The 25,828-nt window shown below is 39.3% G+C and overlaps 1 protein-coding gene across 3 annotated transcripts in view; it reads right to left on the bottom strand.

Annotated features, from left to right (window-relative positions):
- Window positions 1-25,828, bottom strand: part of JMJD1C (jumonji domain containing 1C) — a 164,136-nt gene that overhangs the window by 90,834 nt on the left and 47,474 nt on the right. For all 3 annotated transcript variants that reach the window (XM_082002447.1, XM_082002448.1, XM_082002449.1), the window contains exon 2: window positions 18,179-18,343. In XM_082002447.1, coding sequence (XP_081858573.1) covers window positions 18,179-18,343 — 165 coding nt within the window. The remainder of the gene's footprint in view (window positions 1-18,178; window positions 18,344-25,828) is intronic.

Genomic DNA, 25,828 nt, shown 5'->3' with positions numbered 1-25,828 from the left:
AAACCTTTAAGGAGAAGAGGTTTTAAGAGGTTCTGTTTTTAAGACAAATCTCTAGCAATCAGGTGGTAGCAGAGGATGAGGTGTCTGTACCCCAAGCCCTGTACCTGCCCATGTTCTACAGGGCATGTTCTGTATACTGCCCTGGCAAACTGCACTATGGGCACAGGATTCAAAAGTGTGGTCCAGAAGACCTTTTATCTGTTATGGTCACAGCAAGAAACTCATCACAAGATCGTTACATCCATCTGTGAGTTTCCTCAGAGATCTGGTTAGTCTCTTCTAAAACGACTTAAGCATTTGTGCACCTCACTGCTCAGTTCCTAAAGGGTTAGGAAATACTGGGAATTAAAAGCTTCCTCTGTATTACATGGAGAACATCTCCAACCTGGCCGAGATGACCTGCCTACTGTCATCAGTCTTGTGAAATGGATCCTTGCACAAGATCTGGCAAAATGAGAACGAGGACTGGGGATGAAGAGGAGAATGGAGCTGAGCAGTGTATCCCTTCAGCATTGTATGTGTCTGAAGTGAGGAATTTGTAGGCATTGCAGAAAAGGGATCAGTGATTCCTCAAACCTAGATTATATTGTGAAGAATTTGTGAAACAATAACATTACTCTGTCTGTGACCATCACCCCCATTCCTTAGTGTTTGTTACACAGAAGTAGCACAGGGGGCTTTCTTGCTTTCAGTTTTTCTGCGAAGAGCTCTGATGAAAGCTGTCCATCACTGGTAATCTGGGGCTCTACACAAACATACATGCTCCTTCCAGTAGCCACTCCTCTATTCAACACCCCATCTGAAATCAAGGCAAGGGATTCTCTCCCATCCTTTCCTCCAAGAATGGCAAAAATGACAGCCTGAAAACATCACCACAAAGGAGCAAAAGGAAAAACCCACTGGATTCCATCCTATTCTGATCCACTATCTTCTGTGGCAGGAGTAATCCTCCTTTCAAAGGTAAAACGGAGACAACAGCTACCACCAGATATTCTATGATTCTATTTACCTCAGCAAGTAGGATCTATGTGCTCTGGAGAAAGAGCAGAATCATTTGAACCACTTTCAGTCTCTTCTTGAGAGACAAGAGAACAGGGAGAACAAAGACTCCCCCTTTTGACACCAGTGAGCTCCTGCAACAGTCCTCTGAACTTGGAAGATGATGACCTTATATTCTGGTAGTCACTTGCCTGAAAAAGCTATGTCTTAGTGTTTACCTCATTCTGGCTACAGGTAGCAGAAGAGTGAACCAGCAACTGCTGCACACTTGAGTCTTACAAGCTAACAAATGCGACCTAAACAAACAAAAGCAGATGCTTTTCAAAACAACCAGAAGAAATGGTAAACAGCACAACTACACTGTGATGTTTGCATTCTTTCCCCAGTTCCCCTCACACAAGTTTTTTTGTTCTTTGCTGATGAATTCCCAATTCCCTTTTTTCCCCTGCCAGCAGCCTCCGTCCCAACACAAGCCCCTCAGACAGCTCTAGAAGCACCAGCATTGCTTTGCACTGCTATGAAACAGCAAAGAACTAAACCAGGCACCAGCCATAGCTTGGAACCAAATACCAGCAGTTGGATCAGACAACTCTACTGCTGTCACACCTGTCCCGTTACTGATGGTATCTCCTTTCAAACAGTGAGATACAACCTCCTATCTCAAAAGAAGCAATACATCCTGGAGGCAATAGAAGTGAATCCTTTCTCAGCAGAGCAGCAATCCCAGTAGACAAAAGAGGAATTATATAAGAACTTATAGCCAAATTTTTGCACCACTGCTAAAATCTTACCAAAATTGGAAAACAAGGGGGGGGGGGGGGGGTCGTCTTTACTATTTCTGTGCTTAGGGACCATAAGAAATCACAACTGACCTCACCTCCTGCCACAAAACTACTCAAGAGAATGACTTCTCAGTAACAAGATTAGATTTCCAGCCCTCATGGTTGCAAGTTGCGTCTATTAACAGGGTGCAAATCATTGCTTGCATGAGTCTGGAGAAATGACTCAGATCTGTAAACTGCCCCATTAATCTCAAAGCAGACCACTACCAAGTCCATGTCCATGTGGTAGAAACTCTGGCCTTTCTCCACATATAGCATGAAGATGAATTTTTTTGCTAATGAATTTCATCACTTGGTTGCAGTCAGGAACCATGTCATTTTTTTCCCCCCACTCTACAACTGCTCCCACTCGCAAGCTCACCCCTCAGAAGGTGACTAACCTGCATGACAGTTCAATGAGCAGTAAAATGTAAAGAACAGAGAACACAGGTTTTGTCTGCACAGCAGAAGAGACAGAAATATGGCCTGGTGAACTGATCAAGGCCACTAGGAAAGGAGAAGGGTGCGAGAAGGTTCAGTGAAAGTGGATCCAGGCTACTGGATCTTGTGTCTCTGACACAAGACACACAAAACACTGTATATAAAAAAAGTGCAAAACAAATTACTTGAACAAAAAAAAAAACAAAACACCAACCCCACTGGCCAAGAATTACCGCAGTTGAAAACACAGAGAATTGAAAATCATTTTACATGTTTTTTAAGCTTCTTATTTCTACTATTCTGATGGGAAGGCTGTTTGAAGACAACATTGCTTTAAAAAAAAAAACAACTGATTAGCCTTACTTACTACAATTAATTTTTGGGTAGTTCATATGCACATTCTCATGTCTACCTTGGAAATGGAAAATAAGCCTCGGTTCCTGATAAATTAACATTACTCTTTTCACCTGCATACACGGTTACAAATATTCTTTGGTTCCTCTTTGGATTATGGTTGAAAACAGAATTTCAAGAGAAAAGCAAGCATCTGCTTTGGCCTAATGGCTTCTTTTCCGTAAGAAATTTTATATAAACAGTTACTGCGTTTTCTCCATTTAGTTTTTATAGGCAAAATGTTATTGCTGGCCAACATGACAACAGTATTCTGAATTTATTTTATTTTCTAAATTTTCCAGTGACTTTCCTGTTATCTCCCATCCTCATCTCTCGTTTATGAAAATAAACAGATCTTTTAGCTCATTTCAAAGACAAACTCTAAAGGCAACTAGCAAAAATCTGGATTACATTAGTTGAAAGAACTTTACTGAAACCGTACTGAGAAAGCAAACTGCAGCTAGTGCTTTAAACTCACAATGTATATGCTAAGACCCTGGTTAAAACCAGTGAAGAGGGTCTATATGTTAAAGAAAAACACTTCAGCAACAGAAAGTAGCTAGCTATTAACTACCTTTCATAGTCTCACTGTGCCAAAAACATCCATAGCTAAGTAAGAGACCTGTACTTTCTTTATACAATTGAATTATATTAAGACAAGACACAAACATCAGTGCCACAGTGTGAATACATACACTGAAGCATATGTTAAAATACTGTTAATATAAAAAAGGAAGTTTTTAGAATTCTGTAAACCCAGGGAAAAAGCCAATCTGTCTCCCCTACTATCCAAAATTTGCTTAAAATAAAAAATAAAACAGAAAGACTTGGGGTAGGCAGGCACAGAAAGACTTACAGCTTTGTAATTCTCTTGGTAGTTAACACGTCATACACTCTATTACCAAAAGGCAGGCAGATACAGGACCAGTCAAATGACATCCAACAGAGTCAGCTTCCCCTGCCTGGACGGCTGGAGCCGTCATCCTTCCTGCTTTCATTTGTACTTTGCATGTGCATTTGTAATGTTTAAGGATATGACATTGGTCATTTTGCCACTTCGAAAGGAAACTTAGATTAGATATTCAGAGGAGGGTTTAAAAGGCCCAATAAAAAGTACAGTGGTTATTCTAATAAATAATCTCGTATACAGTCATCTGTGTGCCAATAATGTCATTTGTATTGAAGGAACTCCAAGTACGTCTATCGTTAAAAGATTGTGCAATTGCAGCAGCCAAAGATGTCAAAATCGACATTCTACGGCAGTGGCAGTAATTTCAGAGACGTGCCAAAATATGATTAATCACAGCTCACTGGGTATTTTGATAGTAACAAAGGAAAACAGCTCATCATAGAAAAAACATATGATCAGTTAAGAATGTCATCAAGCCCCCCATAAGCATAACCTTCTAGTAGTACGAATACCACAGCGCTTATATATGCAGATCAACTGCCAAGATAGAGGTTTTATATATATAAGTACAGAAGATCAAAACTGTTAATAAGAGAGCATATGGAAAAATCACATAAATTCTTCTCTAAGAGAAGCTCATCTGAGATTATGCATATCTAAAGGAAACACAAATTGCTGCACATTCAGACAGAGCGCAGAGCTGCATTTCTACCTGACCACATTTTGGAGGGGGAAGTAAAGCAGTGAAGAGTCACAGCAGGTTCTCTACATACTGCACATACTGGTCAGGCTTATAAAAATCATCTGCAATCCCTTCACCCGCAAATCAAGTCAAACACATTATTCTGCTAGGACTGCGCCAGTCTCAACTCATAAAATACTTCTGCTCTCTGCGTATACCTTCACCAGCTAACTTGATGGCACTTAGCAGAGGTTTGTACAATTCTGTCCATCGAGGTGATGCCTGACAGAAGTCAGTTTGCTACAAACAAGTTCTGATGCAATCTCAAACCCGTAACTGCTTCTTTTCCCACAGGGCAGAAGCTAGCATCTTACTAGGAAGTAGGAAAACATCCATAAAGCCGTAAGTACTTAATAAATGCACACTGATTTTATTTTAGTTTTACGTTATTTCCAATATGACGAAGTCCCAAAAGACTTCTCTGACTTAACTCCCCCACGATCGTCAATAAATTGCCCCAAATACTTCTCATTCTCCCCATATGAATTAATTGCACCACGCGTCTGAGAAGACAATTGCACACAAACACCTATCACTCTACTCGCCAATAACCGATCAACAGCAAATTCTTTACCAGCTCTCAAACTACCTTGTAAATGCTTCTTACCCAAAAAGGAAAACAGTATCAATTAGGTCTGTCCTAAGTTATCTACAGAAGGAGGCACTCTTGAAAGTTGGAGGTGCTGCCCACTCTTCAGGATTAAAATGATTAGCATCTTGCTTCAAACTTCAGTAAGGATCTGATCCTGGCAAACTTGTAGCAGCAGTTTACAGAGGTGCTGGGACCTCTTCACATACACTACAAACACGTACAATCCACTGCGAACAAGATTCCTGAAAGGGAATGCGTTTCACTACATCTTCAAACTATCCTTTCTGTAAGCTACAAAGATACACACTGGCATTTCTGCAGTACTTCAGAGAACCATGATATGAAAAAGAAGTTAGCTTTAACTTTAAAAGCAGTTATAATATTTAAAGTACTACAAGTACTAAAAGCATTGTAATTTAGAATAGTAAATGTACTATAAGCAAAACCATACCTGGACAAATAGAAATGCTGGAAGCAAAACCAACAGGCTTTACCTTGGTAACAGCCTTGCTAAAACACCGGTTAAAACAAATACAGCCTATTCCAGACAGATACACCAAAATACATAGGAACCCTGTTCTCTAAAAAGCCAGTTATACTCTTAAATGCAAAATTAATGTAAAAAATTCTATAAAGCACATAAATGGATTTTGGTTGTATTCATATTAATATATAGCTTTTTTATTATTATACTTTCAGAATAGCTAAATTCATCAACCAACAGTAAGAAGTACTATTCAGCTCATTTCAGGATTCAGCTAAATGTTTCAGTGATTCCAAAGGCATCCGTTCAGTCAGCCCTATGAATCAGTATTTTATTCTTATTCTGATGGTACTAGAGTCTGTAGCAACTCAGTATATGCATTTAAAATCCCGAAGCCTTTCAATGAAATAGGTAACAATTTTTCAAAGCCATCTGAAACTAAAGCCATGAACAGAAATATAATTCTGCATCTCTTATTAAAAGAAATTAAGTACTTACCCAATGTCTTAGACTCAAAGTTGATGAGAAATTTCAAATTAAAATACTCTGGAGTTTTTCAGAATGATGCATTATACGTAAGAATAGTTAATTTTTTTCTTAAATAGTTCTGTTCAAAAACTGAATATTGAGAGGTTTCATGTAATTTTCTAACAATTGCTTAACTAACAGACCAAGTCTTTTCCATAAAGCAATCAAAATGGAACACAAAAGCAGCTAATAAAAGACAAAAAAATGTAATAGAATACTTTTTTCTACTCATGACTGGTGTAGACCCTATGACAGTCAGTAGACAAAAATAAACACTATATTGTTAATTGTGTTAATAATTCACCTATCTGTAAATAAGAAGTCAGACTTACTCAGGGTTAGATGAGGTCAGACATGTTTCTTTGGTAAAATATTAATTACTGCTAAAGGATATTACTATTTTCAAACACAGACCCATTCCCTAATCAATAGTAGACTGTTTTGACTGCTTACAAAGTCAGTCTAATGAATATTTTTCTGAAATTGTTTTGGTTCCTAAAGATTTTATATAGCCCTAAATTTACAGTTCTTAACATGGATTCGCTTCCTGGTATTAAAGATATTCTATGTAATAATGCTTTAAAGATGCAATGCACACTAAATAAGCTAAAGTATCTTAAAGAATTACCAGTAACTATTGTTGAAGCAACCTCAAGCTTTACTGCAAGGAAGAGCAGATAAGGTAGGGGAAGAAAAAAAAAAAACAAACCCACAACCAAATATAAAACCAAATTTCACTGTATGTCCCTCCCCCATTTATGTGAGTATTCCAGGCAACAGAGGGTAGAAAAGCAGAAGTGTTGTAAAACCACAGATATGACAAAGTGCTTGTTTCTCAATACCTGATGAATTTCAAAAAATTAAACTGTTTCAGTATTGTTCATAATTTGTTTAAGACTGACATCATCCTAACAGGACACACATTGCAAATACAAACACAAACATCTTCAGCTTAAGTTTTTGCCTTTTCTTTTAAGTCATTGATTGTGTATTTGCCATTTCTAGCCCTTGACTCAACTTCCTGATTTGGCCAGCAGCTGGAAGGATGTTAATCCGAGGGTAAGAGAAAGGAAGTGGTACAACAATATGCTCCCAGCGCTGGCCTCTGTGTGCTTACAGAGAGAATGGATTTTGAACCCATTGCAGACAATTGGATGTGACACATAAAATACAAACAGTGGGGTTTTTCTTTTGTTTTCTTTTATTATTTATTTTACAAAAAAGGAGACTAAAACTGTTCAGCAGAAGAAACAAACCTGTGCCTTCAGCAGGCTCCTCCTCTATCCTTCTCTCCCCATCAACAATCCCTCACAATTCCAGTTAGCCTGTGGTTACTGCCAAATCTCATCTTAATTCTTCTCATCACGAGTGGCACAACAGCCAACGAACGTTTCTGTTCCTCCTGCCCAGCTGGGGCACATGCAGAGCCACTAAATCTGAGAAGGGCTTCATAAATGCTGACAAAATCCATGTCAACATAAATGCTGCAACATGAAGTTCAGAAAGTAACACGTGTTCCCATACAAACACACACCTGAAAGGAAGTGGCAAGTATTTCAGGAGACTGCTGTTATGACAGTGAAGCCAGGAATAGAGGACATACTGGTTTTACTACTTAAGAGTCTGTTTGTCCGAAATAAGAGTGATAGTCACTTTGTCAAAAAATGAACTAACCAGAAATTTTAGGACGCTGAAGATAAAAAAATACAGATTCTATCCCAGCTAACTTCCTCATGCAGGTTCAGTACCTGAAGCTGGCAGGCTGTTCCTGAACTTCTTTCCTATGTTCAGTTTTCTCCTTAGAAGTGAAGATAAATATAAAAAGTAAACACACTAGATGTACAACATCAAATCACTGATAGAACTTAAGGAATATATGAGTTTGCTGTGGAAATTTGACTTTTTGTGGTCAAGAAACTCAAGGAACTGCCATATATGAAAACAGATAGCTCATGATAAATGTATCATGCAGAGCCCATTTATAATGCTTTAGCATCTACGACAAAGAAAGAAAAAAGACAACCTTTTGTTCCAAAGACTTGATTTAGTCTGTTTTAGTGTAACTGAAGGCCTGCAACACCTACCAACAAAAGATGTTTCTGTTAATGGTAGCTAACTACTGAGATGTCATTTTAAAATATTTTTCAAATGCAGAGCCCTGAGAGCATAGAATGACAGAATGAAATCTGAATATATAATCAAACAGAATTGATCAATACTAGTCCAACACAGACAACGCATAACAGTAATAAACAATAGCAGTTCATTCCCTTCATTCTCATATATATCCCTGCTTAGTTCACAAGAGCTTAGTGTAAGCTAGAACATAGAATATTGCGGTGGGGTGGGGGGGTGTACACACCCTAGGGGATAGGGCTTGCAGGTCTAACTGAAATTGAGGGTGTTTTAAGCCAAAGTACCAAAAAGGGGAGGTAGCAGCACTGTCCCTTTCAGCATCACTGAGAGATTGGTTAAATTCAGTGTGAAACCACATCCGTAACAGATTGAGATGAAAGGAAGTTAGGTTTTTGTTTTGGTTTTAACCTGTTCACAAAGCAGAAGCACTTCAAAAATTACTACCACAGCACTACTGAGTCCAATTCTGGGCTACAGTGAGGAGACGATTTTTTTTTTTTCCTCCAGGCTCTGTCAAAATCACATGAAGGAGACACTCTTTTCCTTCCAGCAGCCCAACCAGGGACACAAGTAACACATTCACCCCATGAAGTAAAGAAACTATCCTTTTTTCAGTTCAATTTCCTTGTTATCCCAAATATTAACAGCTTTTGCCACACCACAAGGGCTCAAAGGACTAAGAAGTTTTCCCCTGTCTCTTCTCCCCAATCCGTGCTGTCAATTCTTTTGCTGAATCTAGCAACAGAAGATCCCCCACCTCCGCTTATTCTGCTTACTCAAAATTGGGGAAGATCATGCCCAGTGACAAAACCAGCGCTACTGCTGTAAAAAGAAGTAAAGCACACTACAAGAAATTCCCAGAAAGCAAGAGAATATAGTTTAATGGGCACCGGTTCTGTGGTAGACTGAGAAGCTAAAATACCACAATGCAATCATGACATGACAAAAATGCTCTGTGCAGTCACTCCATAGAAAAGAAGTTCTCAGAAGCAACAGTCGCCTTGTTTCTATGCCAATAACCAAAATTCAGGTGGAGCTGAAGTATATGCTTTCTTGGCACCAGCAAAAAAAGCTTCCTTCAGATTCTCAGTACTTTGCAAAATGCAGAACTTTTACCCTAACCTAGCAAAATGCAGTGTTTGGCCCCGATTTCATCCAGACATTAATTTCACCTGGAGCTCCTATGGCTCAGCTGTAGGACAACAGTCCCTATTCACGCAAGGCTATACATACCCAAACCAGTAATGTGTAAACTACTGGAATACTTTTTCAAAAGCGGTGCTTCGCATTCTGGGTGGGTTCTCTGTGCTGCTGCACATTTTAGGTGGATATTGAGACTTCACACAGCACGTCACAGGATTCACAATGAAACCCAGAAGCTGCTGCTGGAATTCTGGGGAAGGAGAACAAGCAACTCATAAAACTCTAATTACGCTTTCCATAACTCATCTTACTGAAGTCAGCATGAAGAGAGCAGTGCTTCAGTATTGCACAGCTGACAAGTCATTAATGCACAGAAGCAGCAGTGGAGATTTTAACCGTGGGTGGCTTTCGAAATTAGCTGCCAAGTGGATTTGACAGGTGTAAAGCCCAGCTGCTCCTCCCCGCCATCACAAGAAAAACACCGAGCAGTTGCTTGTGGATGGAAGTCTTCTGGCACAGCTTTCCTCATTCTGGACAGCCACCATTCGGAAGGAGGACAAGTACCACACTGACATCCTTCCCTCACTGTACAGCTTCTCAACAGGTAGAGGTCAGGAATTTTTTTTTTTTTTTTTTAACTTTTTTTAATATAGGGAGAAGAATATTCTCTTTGTGTGTATATCTCTATATATACACACATCTATAAATACATGTCCACACATATATACCCATATTATAAATATAAACATTTTATATGTCATAATTTATATAAACAACAAATAGACTATGAATGACCAGACAGATGGCTAAACACAAAAGGCACTGCAGGCATTCAGTGGTTCTTCCAATGAGCCCCATTTCCAAAATACTGTGCTGAAATAACCAACTGCATCCACATGCCTATATTCTGCTCACCACTGCATCTCCAAAGTTGAGCTGATCCTTCTAGTTCATTGAAGAAGTTCAGACAATCTAGAGAGCTACAAAGCAATTTGTTTTCTTCAGCATGAATGGAAAATTTGTTCTCAGAAATGCTATTAAAAAAAAAAAAAAAAAATCAGAGACTTGGGACTTCCCAGTTAATTCCAGAAGACCCAGCATAGTTCTTCGCTTTTATACCTGCATGAAGGCTGTGGAGTAGGTCAACACTGAAGCTGAAAGTGTGAATGCTGTTCAGGTATACCTACACTAACTTTGATCTAGTTATACTCCTGTGCAGGAGTATAACCACAGAGTGAACCAATATAGGTTTCAGCACCAGTTATAAAATCAATATGCAAGCTGTTATCGTGCACTGAGCTCTCTGCAACTGTGGCTGCTCTGCTTCAACTGCCGAGCTTGAATATGCAACCTCCAGAAGGTTTATGTCTATCTTTTACAGAAACACATACAAATTATTACCAGCATTTCATTGCTATCTGTCTTTTGAACAGATGCAAGTGACAGAGTCACTCTCAGTTGGGAGTACTGCTTAGTGTTGCAGCTGAAGGACACTAAACAGTATCTAGGTATTTAATTTGCACAATCCTTGGGGAACAAGAAGTACTTTACCAGCGGGAAAGAACCTGAAGTACAGAGACCTCCCGGATGCTGTGACATACTCAAGCAGCTTTCTCCAGAGGAGCTGCCAAAATGGCAACTCCCAGGCCCATATGATCAAAATGAATTCTGCTTACTGTTATTTTAAGGCTAAAGTCTAGAAAATACTCTATTTTGTTTGGAATTCTAGCACTCCTGTAAATGAATTTGACATTAAAAAGAATTCTTAGCATAGCACTTCACTACAAAAAGTATTTTATATATGGAAGCATGCTTTTACAAAACTAAATCCTTTTCAGTAAAAAGCGTCTCCATCGCTTAGAAGTGCAAGTTTAACAAGAAAGTAAAAAACAAAAATTAAGTACAAGCTTGCCATTAGCCAACACCTTGAGACAACAAACTCTGGAATAAACAATGCAGTAGCGTAAAGTGCACAGAAAGTACGAGGGCCACACATAAATCAGCACTGCAGTGAGGCTTTCCACTCCGTCACTCATTTCCAGAGTGGGAAGCCACAGGACAACACCCATGTTTCACAACAGAGCATCTAGGGAGGCAGATTTCAGTTTATTGCTATTCATTTGGGGCATGTCCTGGGAAGGTAATGGCCTCTGCTTAGAAGGCTGTGTGGAGAGCCGTGGCTCCCAGTAAGCAGTAGTTTAAAAAAAGCAAGTGCCAAAGTACACAGGCGGGATGTGGTACTGCTCAAGACGTTTATGTTCTGTGGGAATATTACAGTAACGTACTCTCCAGCAAAGTAATCTTTGAATCATCTCCAAGGGCTGTTTCTGCATGTTACTGTCTTTCACAATGCAGCAAAAATCAGGTCATTTATGCTCTGCTGAGTCAGTTACTTAAATTTTCTCTTCCCCAACCTCTAAAGTGTCATAAATCTTTTCCAAGAAGCTGACAGTTTCCAAGCATTTTCTCCTCTGTTGTATATATCTCATCTTTACCCCAGATTAGCAAGGTATACAAGCACCACGATTCTGATGCAAGGAACGGAGAAGCTGAAAAAATCCACTATTAGTTTTTGATTGTTTTCCCTGGAAGCTACAGCACTTCCTCCCCTCAAATTTGAAATATCCTCAAAGTTTCTACTTATTTTTAGGACTCAGGAGACTGAGTTTTCCCTCTGCCTTGCTTTCCATATACACACTAATCCTTTGTGAACTTACTTCTTTTTACTGCTAGGGTTTTTGAGTCTCTGCTGAAGATTTATAATTGACAATTGCAGTATCCGGCAGTATGTACCTCTATTTTTCATTGTGCAGAAGGAGCAGAACAGGCTGCAGTGAACTAACTGAAAATGCAGGGGGAACGTTAACAGTAACTCCTGACTTTGAAGGGGATCAATCTGATCCATGGGACCAACATATTAAAGCAAGACTTACTCAGAAAGGCTAAAATTAGACCATCAAGACAAGGAAGACGACAAATCCTTGAGTGAGTGAAAAAGTGGTAGTGCCTCACGGTATAAACAGGAATGAACAAGGGACCTGTTCTACTTTCCATCACCACGACAAAACCAAAGAATTTGATTTGTCTCAAGAATCTTTGGAAGCTCTATAGAAGTTTGCTTTTCAATCTGTGCCCTTCTTTAATTGTGACACAAATGCCAACAAACTAGCATTTATAAGTATTTGCTTTATAATCCAACACAATCAAGCCAGCTGAAGCAGAATGCTGTCATGCAAAAGGATTCTGCAATTGACAGCTGGGACAGAGGCAGGAAAAGGCTACATCAGTAGCCTTGTCCTCTGACAGAGGACAAGTCTATCCCTCCACATGTCCATGAACACTTCTACTCTTACACTTTACCACCAAGTCCCCTAACATGCAGTCAGCACATGAACATATGGGCTCGTTCACATCCAGCCAGAACGAACGCATCCACTACCACCCAGAACAAACCTCATCTCATTCTTCTGCAAGACAACCTCCTCATTAGCATAACTGAAGGCCCACAGTCCCACAGGTGCCGCTGGCACTGGCCACTGTAAATCAGCTCCAGATTCTCACAGTGGAACAGTTAGTCATTGCCAACGAAGCCCCACTCTTTGTCCCTGGTTTTGTTATAAGCCTGGCCTACAGCTCTATATTCTTGCAGAGTCCTGGACAGAGTCCCAGGAAAGATTGTTCTCAAGCCACTGGTTTAGCAATGACGTCACTTGTTCCAAGAAAGAGAGACAGGCAAACAGACACACACTTTTTTTTTTTTAATTATGGGGCAGAGGAAGAGGATTGAATTGTTCCTGCAGCTACCCTGCCTTAGGAGACAAGCATATTCAGGATCACCTCATGAAACATATTTTAGTTTTTATGTATATGCTCTTCAGAAATATACGATTACAAGAGAACCAGTTCTTGCTGTATGCCAGCACTGAAACGGAGTGATAGTTATTGCAGACCTTTGTATTAGTTGAGACCATAGGGCTAATCTGCTGGTTTTACAAGGTGAGTACTGTAAAGCTAGTGAAGCACTGTCTCCATACTCAGACCAACAGAGAATTAGTATGGATTCTTCTGATTCATTATATACGAATTCATACTGAATTCACAAGCAGCACTGATTTATTTATAGGTATAACAGGCAACTTTACAAGACAAACCATACTCAATAGAACACACAAAACCCCTGACATGTCACCAGTGCCTATAGTGGGGGACTATATAGCCACCTGTCCAGGCACCCAGCTCTGGCCTGCCAGCTAAATGTACCATTCCCCAGTCCTGTTTTTCATCATATTAGACCAAGTAAAACTTTTTCCTCCTTTGACATCTACCCAGCACAAGACTGCCAGTTTCTTCCAAAAGGAAAAGGCCAAAATAAGATAATACTTTTCCTTCCCCTGTTCTACAATAGTCTCTTCCTTTCTTGTTGCAAGTGCAGAAGGTTCTCATGTGCGCTCCCATTCAATGCATTCACTTTTCATTATCTCCAATTCCAATCCGTTTCTTTCCAATCTTTTGTATTCTCCTAGGTCCTTTTCCTGAAAGTACAAATTTGCAATAATCTATCTTAAACTCCTTTAATCTTAACTGCATTTTCAATTACCCTTCTTCCTGTATCTTCTTTCCAAGATGACAGAACACACACCTTAAAATGCCTGTTATACATTTCTTTTTGTTTCGATCTGTAGACTTTCACTGATAAATTTTCATTTCAGCACACTATTGAAGTCTCCAAAACCCTCTTCCCAAACAAAATTAAGAAAAGGCACTCAGTCTGCACCTTCCTATACCTTAAACATATACAGTTGATGCTGTTAAAAAGAAGTGAACTGCTAGCTCTACCATGGTGTCCTCTCCTAGTTTGCCCATCACCTTAAACTCTTCTCCCACATTAGTCTATTATTCTCTAAAATGTCCCTAGCGGCTTTTGTCCTTAGTCCTTTCTTCTTCTCCCTCTACACTTTATTGCTAGGTATTTTAATTAGAGAGACAGTAATTAAATTCAAACCAATAGCTCACGGAAGCATTCTGTTCTGTCCACATTAAAACCTTGGCTCCAGTTTGTCACCCTGCCCACACACTTACTTCCACCTCCCTTCTTGGCTGCTGAGGGGATACCATCATACTCCTAAGACTTCAGACTGAACTCTATCATAAGCATGATTTTATCACTGATCTCTAACATCCTAGTACCCAAACTATTTCTACATCAGGGAGATTCATTTACTCCCCCTAAAATAGAACTATTCTCATGCACCCAGAGATCAAAAGTTTTTATCATCTCAATTGCTCCAAAGTTGTTTCTTGGGGAACTAAAAAAATAAATTTTGCCTCATTTTTGAAGTACTGGTAACTCTCCTAGGCCATCACTGAGTCCATCACTCCCCTCTTTCTGTACCTTTGTGACACACACCTCCTCTCCCTTGTTTACGAAACTAAGCTGATGTCTTCAATTTCAACAGCTTATCTAGGCTAATTAATCCCTTAATGTGGAAAAGCACACCATTCACTTCCACCACCTACAGTTTTTAAGTTTTCAAAATCCATACTTTCATTATTTCCTATGTTACCCCTTCGGCCAAGAAGTTTTCGTTCCTACATTAACATCCATAAAGTATCTCCATTACTTGACGTAAACAACAAGCATTGTTTATCAGCTGTTCTCTTCCCTAATATGTAGGCTGCATGTGTGCTGACATCACTTATCACTACTGCCATTTCTTTATGCTTCTACTCTTTTCTTCTATGCTTGTAAATACCCCACATGCAGGGTGATTTCCGATGATACCCATCAGCTAGGCAAGAAATTCTCCACTCCTTCCAGAAGATCATCTCACAAGAAGGAAAAGCATTTGATTACAGCACGAACTTGCTGAGGTGCTGCACATCCTCTTTCACAGACTGGCACAGTGGCCCAGAAACAGGTGTCTAGTCAACATCAGAGTGACCCTGATACGATGGAGCATATTGCTGCCAATAGGACTCCAGGCTCCTTCACAGTCAACTTTTCACCTTTGGCATGAATGAGGCAAGAACTCTACTAAAAGCAAAGACAATCTCATCACAAGAGGAACTGAATTCAGGGGATAATCTATCCCTCCTCTGTTACCGAGTTTCTAAACACGGAGAAAGAGGTGGTACTTCCAATTTTCTCAGCACCTGACATAGCCCAAAGCACAGCTACACGAGGTCAATGGATAACAGCTATACCTCAGGCATTTAAAAATAGACAGAATTTGTGACCAACTTGCATTCTAGCAACTTCATCTATAAAGTGGAGATTACATTGTATCATACAATTGAGTAATAAAAGAAATCAGTAATTATGAAGTACACAGATACCAGACTGATGAATGCCCATAGAAAGCCCCACAGGAAACTACAGACCTTGTCTTCCCATCAGGTTTGACGACCATACAGTAAATACAGAGTGTGTTGATCAAAGAAGAACAGAATATGATAACCATCTAAATAAACAAAGCACTTTTCATTCGCTCTACTAAAGGCAAAGATCCTGTAGAACCACCACAAAAAGTATACTTAAATATTGCTTTGTTGCATATACTTTAGCATCCAAAATAAAGTTGTACCGGAAACTTTTGTTATTTAATATGAAGACAAGATAGTGAAGTACATGAATGATTTTTTTTTAATATAGTTTGCATGCATGAGAAAGATTGAGACTTTTCCTTTCATACCTATGGCAAGACTCAACTTTTCCAAAAAGTGTGCATTATCACAGCCACACTCAGGATATCACACAAAAGTGCAGATACTCCTATTGGCATTTGGCAAATCAAAATTTTTTTACCTTTTCCATTGCTTTCCCTTTTTTAATAAGTCTTGTTTTGACAAAAAAAACCCCAAACTTTCATAGACGTCATCCACTCCACCAGACCAGAGTGTTCAGATAGTCTGGAAACAAAACCCAGAAGTATTATGGCAGTTTGAGCACCCTCCCTGTTCCCCAAGGCCTGGTGTACTCAGTGCAGCTATTGATACAGAGCAGAACTTTGGGAAGTCTCTATGGAAGGAATGTGCTCTAATTAAGAGTTAATATCCTGTATCCACACTTTCCCTCAAATATGGTTTTTCTGGAATGGATGACTAGAGGGTTTGACTCAGAAAACAATTGCTAGAACATTTGTAGGCAGGCCAAGTATAAATGCTGAGAACTTGTAATCTTTAGCATCTGGAAAGAGTGACCCAGCAAGCTATTTGAGCCCCACACTTTGGACTATATGATTTCAATTTTTTAATTGGAAAAGCAGAAGGCAGTTCTTTTGCAAACGTTCCTTGTCACATCTATCAGCTACCTCAGGAATGTAAACATTAAAACAAGAATAAAAAAAATGGTTAAGATGGATATGGAAGAAAAAAAAAGGTTTATGTCTCCTGCTAGACCAGCACAAGTTTTAAAGTCTCTACTGAGAGAAAGGTGCAACTGAAATGTTTTCACACATTAGCAAAGACATACTTTTAACTTGAGGACAGGATCAGCAGCCAGACTAGAACACTTTCTAGAAATACATCCCTTCTAAACCCCAGAAGGATCTCTATCCTAGAGGGCAAGATTAAAAGCATGTAAAATAGCAGAGTACTTGGATACTAAGTTCTAAGGTGCTAACAGATTTTACAATACCCATCTCTATCAAGGAGAGATGGGTGGCTTCAAAGAGCAAATGACATGACTCCTTAAAACTAAGAATTCTTGCTCAAGGACATGCGAACATGAAACAGAAAATTTTCCTGTACAAGCAAATATACAAAACAGCCTGTACATCTAGAAAGCTAGCTTCTTTTACTCAAGCGCATGAGCACAAACATACAAGGTGAATCAAGTAGGAATATTAACTGAAGAGGAGGCAAGTCCATCATAAACCACCTACACATCTCTTCCACTGCTCAGCTTTCTTCAACAGCGTGCTTCATGACCTTCGGCATGACTGTTCCAACCACAGCTCCAGAAAAATAATCATCAGACAGCATTTCAGGAAGTCCATCAGTGCTCAGAGATGAGAATACGAAGGGAATATTTAAGTGAAACACAGATACAGCTAAAGTCTGGATAAAAAATAAACTACTGTCATCTAAATTCATTACAACTACGAATTTCTAAAAACCCAAGACTGAAGTTACAGATACTAAGCTTAGTATCAAATATATCTAAGACTCCCCTTCAAGATTTTGACAAATTTGCTGGAGGTCCCTTTCACCTGCCAGTCTGTGAGAAATCTTCCCCAACTCTCTACAAAGCAAAAACATCCAAAATAGCAGGTACCTGAAATCTCATATCTATTTGGCTCTTCTGAAGACTTTGACAGCACTATTAGTTTCTTTGGAGAAAAACACAAATACATGTTTATTGCTTATTAGATTATCTCATCAGATCCTTAGTACTCATCAGGTCTATCTAAACACATGTCAAAAATAGACACAACCTCCTAGCAGTTCTCTCAGCAGCTTTAATGTTTGGGCATCAATCCACAAAGAATCACAAGTATCGTCTCATAAACCAGGTAGGCAATTATCACTCACTTTATTAAAGTTTGCTCACTTTACTCATCTTTCTGAACTCTGACCTTAATTCTAGATACACTCAACTCTCACAAAGAAGGTATCATAAGCTTAAGGGTTTATTTTCCACCCTAGTTTCAATCCCCCACAGAGCAGGAAGAATGTGCTACTGCTAAGTTTATTATTTGTAAGATGCTTTAACTATGTGAAGTGCCATTAGTTCTACTACATCACTCGGAGACTAGTTTTGCAGTGCTCTAGGTTGATTCACAGAGGAAGATGAGCAACTATTATCACACCACTCCCACCCTTTCAACACAAACATGCTTTGTTAACTATTTTCTTATCCTTTTCTTACCGTCCTCCCCCTCCATGCTCACTTTCCACCACCACTGAAGTAACCTAGGCAGTTTCCTAAGGAGGACAGAATTAAAGAGATTAAAATAGTTTAGTAAATGCAATTGCTCAAGTATCTTACCAATGCAGGCCATTGAATTTGTTTGATCTTTGATCCCTGAGTCTGGCTTGGGTCCTTTCTTTTCGCCCAGACCAGCTGGTACTCCACCAAGAAGGTTGCAAAATCTTCATAAACTTTAACCCATTCTCGCTTTTCCCATTCAAGGTCATCAAATTCCACATATACCTGGGGAAATTTAAGAACAGGAAAGGACATACATTATTACATGTACACAGCATATATGCATCTATATGCACTTTTGAAAGCATGTGTTTTAAAATTTAACACAGGAGCTTAATATCACCCATTTTACCGTTTTGGTATTGAAATTATATAATCAGTTCCTGCACCACAGAAGGAATTTTTCTTGGCATGGCGTTTGTGTTGAGGAGAGAAGGATTACATTTGCTAGAACCATACCCATTAGCATTGGGTATCTTATCTCATGAATGAAAAATATAACACTAAGTATTTACTAGTATCATTCACGTAATACATAGAGCTATTTACGTATCAAGTAAGTTAGTTTTAAGAATACTTCTCATTCTACATTCAAATACTTGTCATATAACACAAACCAACCAAAGAAAAACTGTTTCAAGAAAAAAAAAAAAAAGCCATTTGGAACAGAACCAGAATGGACATCCTGTGCCTGCAGACCCTGCTACTACAAGCCCAACACACAGCACCTAACAGAAGCAGCTCAGTTTCTTGCTGTTTCTGTCCTTCTGGAATCCCGCTCCTTTGGAGGGGAAAAAAACCCCACACTTTTTGTTTCCAGATAGATTACTTTGGAACCAGTTTGCAACTATTTGATCTTGTGCCATCCCTGTCCTGTAGGTTATACAGTTCTCCCAGACACATTCTTAGAGAGCAACCATACCCTCCCCCAGCTGCATTCACTAAGCTAAATATGCCAAACCTTTTGTCTCCTATTGTAGAGGGAAGAGGGAACTCGAAGCCAAACAGCTATCCAAAAGCTATCTGCATTAGCAAACACCAACTCTTCTAAAACCATTATATGTCAAAATTACAGACTTTATTTAAAATTAAAGAAAATGAACATAATCAATTGTTTTCTTTTCCAAATTATGAGAAAAATCATAACAAAACCCAGCTGGCATTATTAAAAAAAGTCACTGCTTGTTATTCAAACTGGAGAAGGGAAGACGCTTTGCTGCCCTCCTGCATTTCAGCTCTCAGCCACATCCAAGGCAACTTCTGAAACTGGAGTTTCTTCCTCTATCTGCTTCTGAGAACTTAAATCACTGTCACAGACATATTCTTGTCTTTTTAACTTTGGTTAATTTTAGGCCTGCAACATACTTCCTCGTCTAGACTTTGTCTCACACTTTCCAAACGTGTACTACATAGTACTCCTTCTCCTCTTGTCCTCCCTTCTGTGTACACAACTTAAGTTTGCACCAAGCCTCTTCTCACTCCGGTATCAAAATTCATTTTCCCCCTGCCATAGATACTTTTTAAGCCATATTACTCCCATTCTGTTCCTACACATGCCCTTCCTTTTCCCTTCCCTCTTCAAAGCATCAGATTAAGAAGATAACTTACTGCAGTTACTTTCTTCTATGACAGCCCATTACTGCATCTCCACTTCAAATTTGTCCAAATAACAAGGAAGAAAGTAGTTTCTTCTCCTGTCAAGCTATGCTCAAGTCTATCCGTTTATTTCACTGTTCCCTCTCCTCACAACCTCCATAAACTGCTTCACTACTCTAACCACAGCTATCGCTCCCTGCACACCCAACTTTTCATCCACCCCTCTACCAAACACTGACACCCGACCGTCCCTGTCATCCTTGTCACCAATACCATACTCATGGCCAACTGGTCTTTCCACCTCGTATCTCACATCTCATCAACTACTCATTTTCTTTCTTGCCTGCTCTTAATCACTGGGTCAAGGTAGAGTGTGCACAGGGCAGCTGCCTGCATTAAATTCTATTCCTTCTTTGTTTCCCAAGGGCAGAGCTTTCCCTCTGGATACACCACCTTGGTATCTGGAGTTTCTGCCGTTTGCCTGCTGCCACTCCGATGACATTTCAACTACCCTGGCTGATCACAGTCATCCCGCATCTCTGCGCCCCCTTGTTCGTCAACCCAACTACTCTTTTACCTTTTCCCTTTGCCCATTTCACTCCCTGAAACTACCAGCAAACTATTTCTTGTCTTTACAGTGGCATTAGAATCTGCCCTGTAGGAACAATTTGTATATAAAATTATCCTCTCACCTCAATTGCTCACTATTGCAGCTATCGCCTGTTATTCTAACAAAGCAAGTAGAAAACAGCAGCAAAAACTCAAAACTAAAAATTGTAAATCGACACTTTTCACTAAAAAGCACTTTTTAATAACTTGTTTTCTATAAATTAAAGTACATAATAGAGTTGCAGAACAAAAATTTCCTAATCAAAACAGAGTTAACAGTAAACATAGTAATGCTTTAAAGCACTGGCAGGAAAGCACATCGTATCTCAAATCATCTTAGCAGCAGTATCTTGTATTTGCAGTTACTTTGAACCCTTCTAAAGAGACATTTATCTCTGCAATTGATGAAATGACAAAATTTAAAGACAACCTTCAGTGACAGTACAGTCAAAAATCGTTCTCTAAAGTCACCTTCCTCCTGGCCCCTCTTCCTGCAAATTCCACTCAATTATTCTGGACTGTCCGAATAATTTGATTTTAATATCTGGAAAGGCATTTTACTTGTGTAGTCTATAACAGGGTGTAAGAGGTTAAGCACCAGACCTCACACAGCAGCAAGTTTAAAAAAAATAGGAGGCAAGGGGAATCAAGTGAATAAACAATTTCGAAAAGCACAGATAAGTCTAAACCAGAGTTAGCAGTTTAGAAACCACCACACTAAAACATACTGTATCTTCTGGACACTAGCCAAAACTTGTGGATGACTGTGATACAATCCAGTGTTTGTGTGCAAGTTTTGCACCCCAAATAAACTGAAATCCGGGCCACGACAGTGGGAGTTACTGCTGAGCTATCTGCAGAGTCTCCTGGCACCATATAATTAGATCTTCAAAGGAGCAGTTCCAAGAAAAGTGGAGAACGGAGCGTGGCGCAGAGCCAGCCTGCCATTGCCCAGGGCACCATATTCCTCCTCTAGTACGATACACACACAACCTTACTTGGGAATTACTTCTGCCAGCTTCCACCACATTCAGGTTTCAATGCCAAGACTATTAACCATCTGCTGGCTTTTCAAAGTTCATTTTTGAAAGGTAAAAACAACACAGATGAAACACAGAGCCCAATCCTTCACACACTGTCCTTCTTGCTAGGAAATACTTAAATCAGGAAAATCCATTACGAATTTTTCTAAGGCAACAGTAAAGCCTCTGAAGAAGACAGGCCTCCTCCTTCTCTGCACACTGACCTACCGCACAGAGAAGAGTGCTATCCCAAGCAGCACAATTTATGAAAGGGAGTAAAAGGAGGAGAGAAAGAGGGAAGGAAGCAATCCAGCAACCTATGCCAACAAAATAAAATGTGGAGCCAAAGTTAGACCCCCTAAGGAGTGCAAAGGCTGAAAATATTTAAACTTTCTTGCTTCACTGATGAAACTCTGGACAGCAAGAAACTCTACAACAGTTACCTCCCTAAGAATGAATGTTGATTTTGAGATTTTTCAGCCAAATTTTGCCTCCTTGCCTCGTCAGCTATACAGAAGTTCGTGTTCCCAGAGTGCCTGAAGTCTTCTCAACACGTATGCACTCACTTGCATAAAAAGGAGAAGTTCCCACTGGGACCATATTATATTTATAATCGGCATTAATGTGCTAATTTTGTAACTCACTACTATTTTCCAACAGGAAGCAGTATAAGCTTTTAGCATGCTTTTCCAAGTAAAGCAAGACAACAAATTAATTTCCAATGGAGCCAGCCAAACAATTGCAACAAAATATTGCTGTTTCAAAGCCAAAACACAACAATCATGGTGAAATTCTCTACATGCAGCACTGTGATCCAGAGTTTTCCAGTCACTTCTGCTCCAAATAAATATATGCCTGACCAAACAAATTCTGAAACCTTTTAAACTTGTCACGAAAGCAATGTTGACGTCCAGCACATTTGACTTATAATGCTAAAAAGCATAGTCCGTGCACCATCCACTTTCTTGAAACCACCTGAGTGGGCAGATGCTGTTTGTAACTCCCCCACACTATCGTAGCATATATGTTGCCCAGCAGCTGGTTAGTGCTGAAGACAACCGCAGCATTAACAATCCAAAGGCTGACTTCAGGTTAGGTTTGCCCTGGCAAGAGCTCCAGGCAATACAGCTACAAGAATCACCGAAAACTTGCATCATTTTAAGGCAAAGTAATCTTTAGTAACAAGGAATAGAGTGCTGTATAGCATTTATTTACTTTCTAACCTGGTGTGCTAAAATGATCCATACGCCTGGATTTGTATTTAACTGAATACACATTCTGTTTTCTCTAAGGGAGGAGGTGTACAGTTTCCCCTTTGTAACCTAAAGTTCGTTAGAAAAATATTTATTTCTAGGGAAAAAAGCAACCAATCTTTCTTAAGATGTTTTTAATAAGGCAAAGAAAAACACTTCTACATTTGTACCACATCGAATAGTCTTTTAACAACGCAAGTTTGGCTACTGACTTCAAGATGAGGCCCAGGGCACCACCCAGTGGGTTTCATTCATAACATTTTTGAAATTAAGGGACAGAATATTATACCATGTGCCATTATAATGCATATATACTTTGTGCGCTATTTGTAAGAGTTGAGAACTCAAAACTCAGGTGCTAAAAATCATCTGTGCAATTCAAAAAGTCTTAGTTACACAGCTTAAAGGAGAGACCTAAAACTCTTAGCATGTAACCAAGCATGAAAACTAGTTGTGAGAGTCAATTTTCCAGCCTTGTGATGTATAGTCAGGTAAATACAAGCATGTAAACCTTGCATGTAATTTAGCAGAAATTTACTTGAAAATACACAAGTATAAAACACACATCTTTCAACAGCAATAAATAAAATCTTTTACAAGTTGGGGGTTGTGAGCTTATTTTGTTTTTAAAACCCACAGTGCCATCAGAGGAAAAAAAAATTCCTGTTTGATGCCTCTAACTTATACGTAGTAACTAAAAGCATCATAAACTACATTAGAAGATGTCAGGACAAAATTTGCAAATTAGCATGCAAGTCCGAGTTAGATCTTCCCTCCCCGTATTGTCCAGCGTTAACTGCAACCTGCAGGCTTTAATTCCGGGGCACACACATTTTATGGGATGTTTAAGAACGACTTATTCTTGGCCCAGTAGAGAGTGTGCTGGGAGTGTCCTGACTTTGAGAGGAAAATCTACCTTCATAAAAGAAAAACCCAAGGATCCAAGCGAGGAGCCAAGCGAGCAGCCAGTGCCTCCCGGTGCTGCCCGCAGAGGTGGACAGAGATGGTGAGTCTGCATATCCCAAACCGAACCACCACCGGCAGCGATGCAGGTTTGAATCTGGGAGGAAGGTTTCCAGAGGTCTGAGCCCCACACAACTCTGACAACTTGTTGAGCTCTGGTGGGCGTTTTTAGCATTGTATGTAGTTGAAAATTAAAACAAAGTACCCTAGCCTCCAAAACACTTCTTCATCTACTTATTGAGATGGATGCAATTGCCAAATATCTAACTGGTATAAGCTAAAGCTAGTTGTAAGTATACAGGAAACAGAGCCAATAAGAGTGTTTTTATAAAACTTAATCTTCCCGTCCTGTTCCCAATATCCTTGCCTTCTCAGGTTTTTACAGATTGTTTCTTTGATGGAAACAGCATTACCCAGCAGCCAAGCCTTTCTAAATATATCTTTAACTAATCAACTGCAATCAAAGCACAATTTACTATAAAGCAAAACAGCTTAACACATTAAAATTATTACTGTGTTATACAAGTGCTACCCATTTCCGCATGGAAAAGCGATGAAATAGCAACTGAAGACAGCAGTAGGGTTTTTTTGTTTAATGAAGAGCCCTTGCAATGTTGTTCCATGCTACCAAATTTCCCCAATCCTTCACATTAGCATTTCATAGTCACTTTACATTAAAAAGAACTCATAAAAGAATCATCATTACCCCTTCCTTTATATATTGAAATGCTGTACATTTACAGTTTAGAAACTCTCCATCAAAACAGTACAGAAAAAAAAGATCATTTGAAAATACATTGGCATGAATCCATACTGTCAAAACACACCCAAACCAGCTGGAATAATGACAATAGATTGGTCTTAAACTATCAAATTCTTTAGGATTAAAAGATGGGGTTTATTGCCTCCATGTATTCTTAAAAACAGCCAGCATTTTTACTGCTAATCAGACATATTCATTCCTACGTACAAAAATTTCACTTATATTTGTAGACAAGAAAGTGTTCACTTTCAACGAAGAAATACTAAATGTACTGTGTGTTTTTCAGCAGGGGTGAGTTGACACCCACAATGCCACAATAAGTCTTTAGAAGACCTGAAAAGGTTCTTGACAAAACCGGCATATGTTTATTAATCAGACTTCTACAATTCTTCCACCATTTAAGGAACATAATAGCTTGTCTGAAAAATTCAAGAGCTCTGCATCTAACTCTTGAGCACAAGAAAAAAAGCCGTACAATCAGATACATGTTTTACAGGAAAGGACACTGAAAGCTCCTTAGAAGATGGCACAAATCAATACTGCTGGTTATTTCATGCTATTTCAGCATTTAAAGAAAAAACATGAAATTATTTGGACAAATGTTCAAACATGCACATCTGTTTTGATTATTCGTGGAGCTTGCAAGTAGTAACAAACGTTTAATGGCAGAAAATTTAATTTTCTCTTAAACAGAAAGTCCTGCTACTTTCAGATGAGCTGTGGAAGTCAAAAGGACAACTCTTCAAAGATTAAATCCCCTTTCACACACCCTACTACCGGGAAGCATCATACTCACTATTCTGAAGACTTAAATTCTCTGCTTATTCAAGGGAAAACTGAACAGGTGTATTATCCCAGAAGCAGTCCCCAGTTATAACCCAGGAAGTTGAAGTGTACAAAAAAAAGAGGCTAGCTCATTATCTGTAGGGTATTAAGTCTGTTGTTTCAGAACTGCGTGGAAATCTCTTTTTTTTTTTTTTGTGGCACGATGGTTCTCGGGCTGTCCAGCAGGAATGGACCTGCACTTATTTCTTGTAAACCACTGAAAGACCCTGCATAACAGCATCCACCTACAATTCCTCTGAAATACAGAGACAAGCCCTGCAAAACCACTACTGTCACTACTGTGGAAAAAATAAAATCTGCAGTCTGAGGATCATCTGCTCAAAATTTATAAAACTGTAGAGACGAGCCTGTATCCTTGCTTGAGATACACAGTGACAGACACACCCAAGCTGAGGCCATACTTTAACTGCCAGCATTGCTCAATACACTTCGTACATTGAAGAATACGACAACCCTGCACTCTCAACAGGCTTCTGAATAAACCAAAGATACACCCATGCTGGAAGACATGTCAATTACGTGCTATTTGCAGGAAGGAACAGGGCCACATGTAGCAAATAAATGCTTCAATAAACATGAATTTTCAAGGTAGCCTCCTTATATCAAGCTTTAAAATGTAAAATTCCTACTAACATAGAGAGGCCTTCAAATAAAATAA

The sequence above is a fragment of the Phaethon aethereus genome, assembly GCF_964289735.1.
Source record: "Phaethon aethereus genome assembly, chromosome: 7".
NCBI lineage: Eukaryota > Metazoa > Chordata > Aves > Phaethontiformes > Phaethontidae > Phaethon > Phaethon aethereus.
This window is presented reverse-complemented; position numbering and strand designations above follow the sequence as displayed.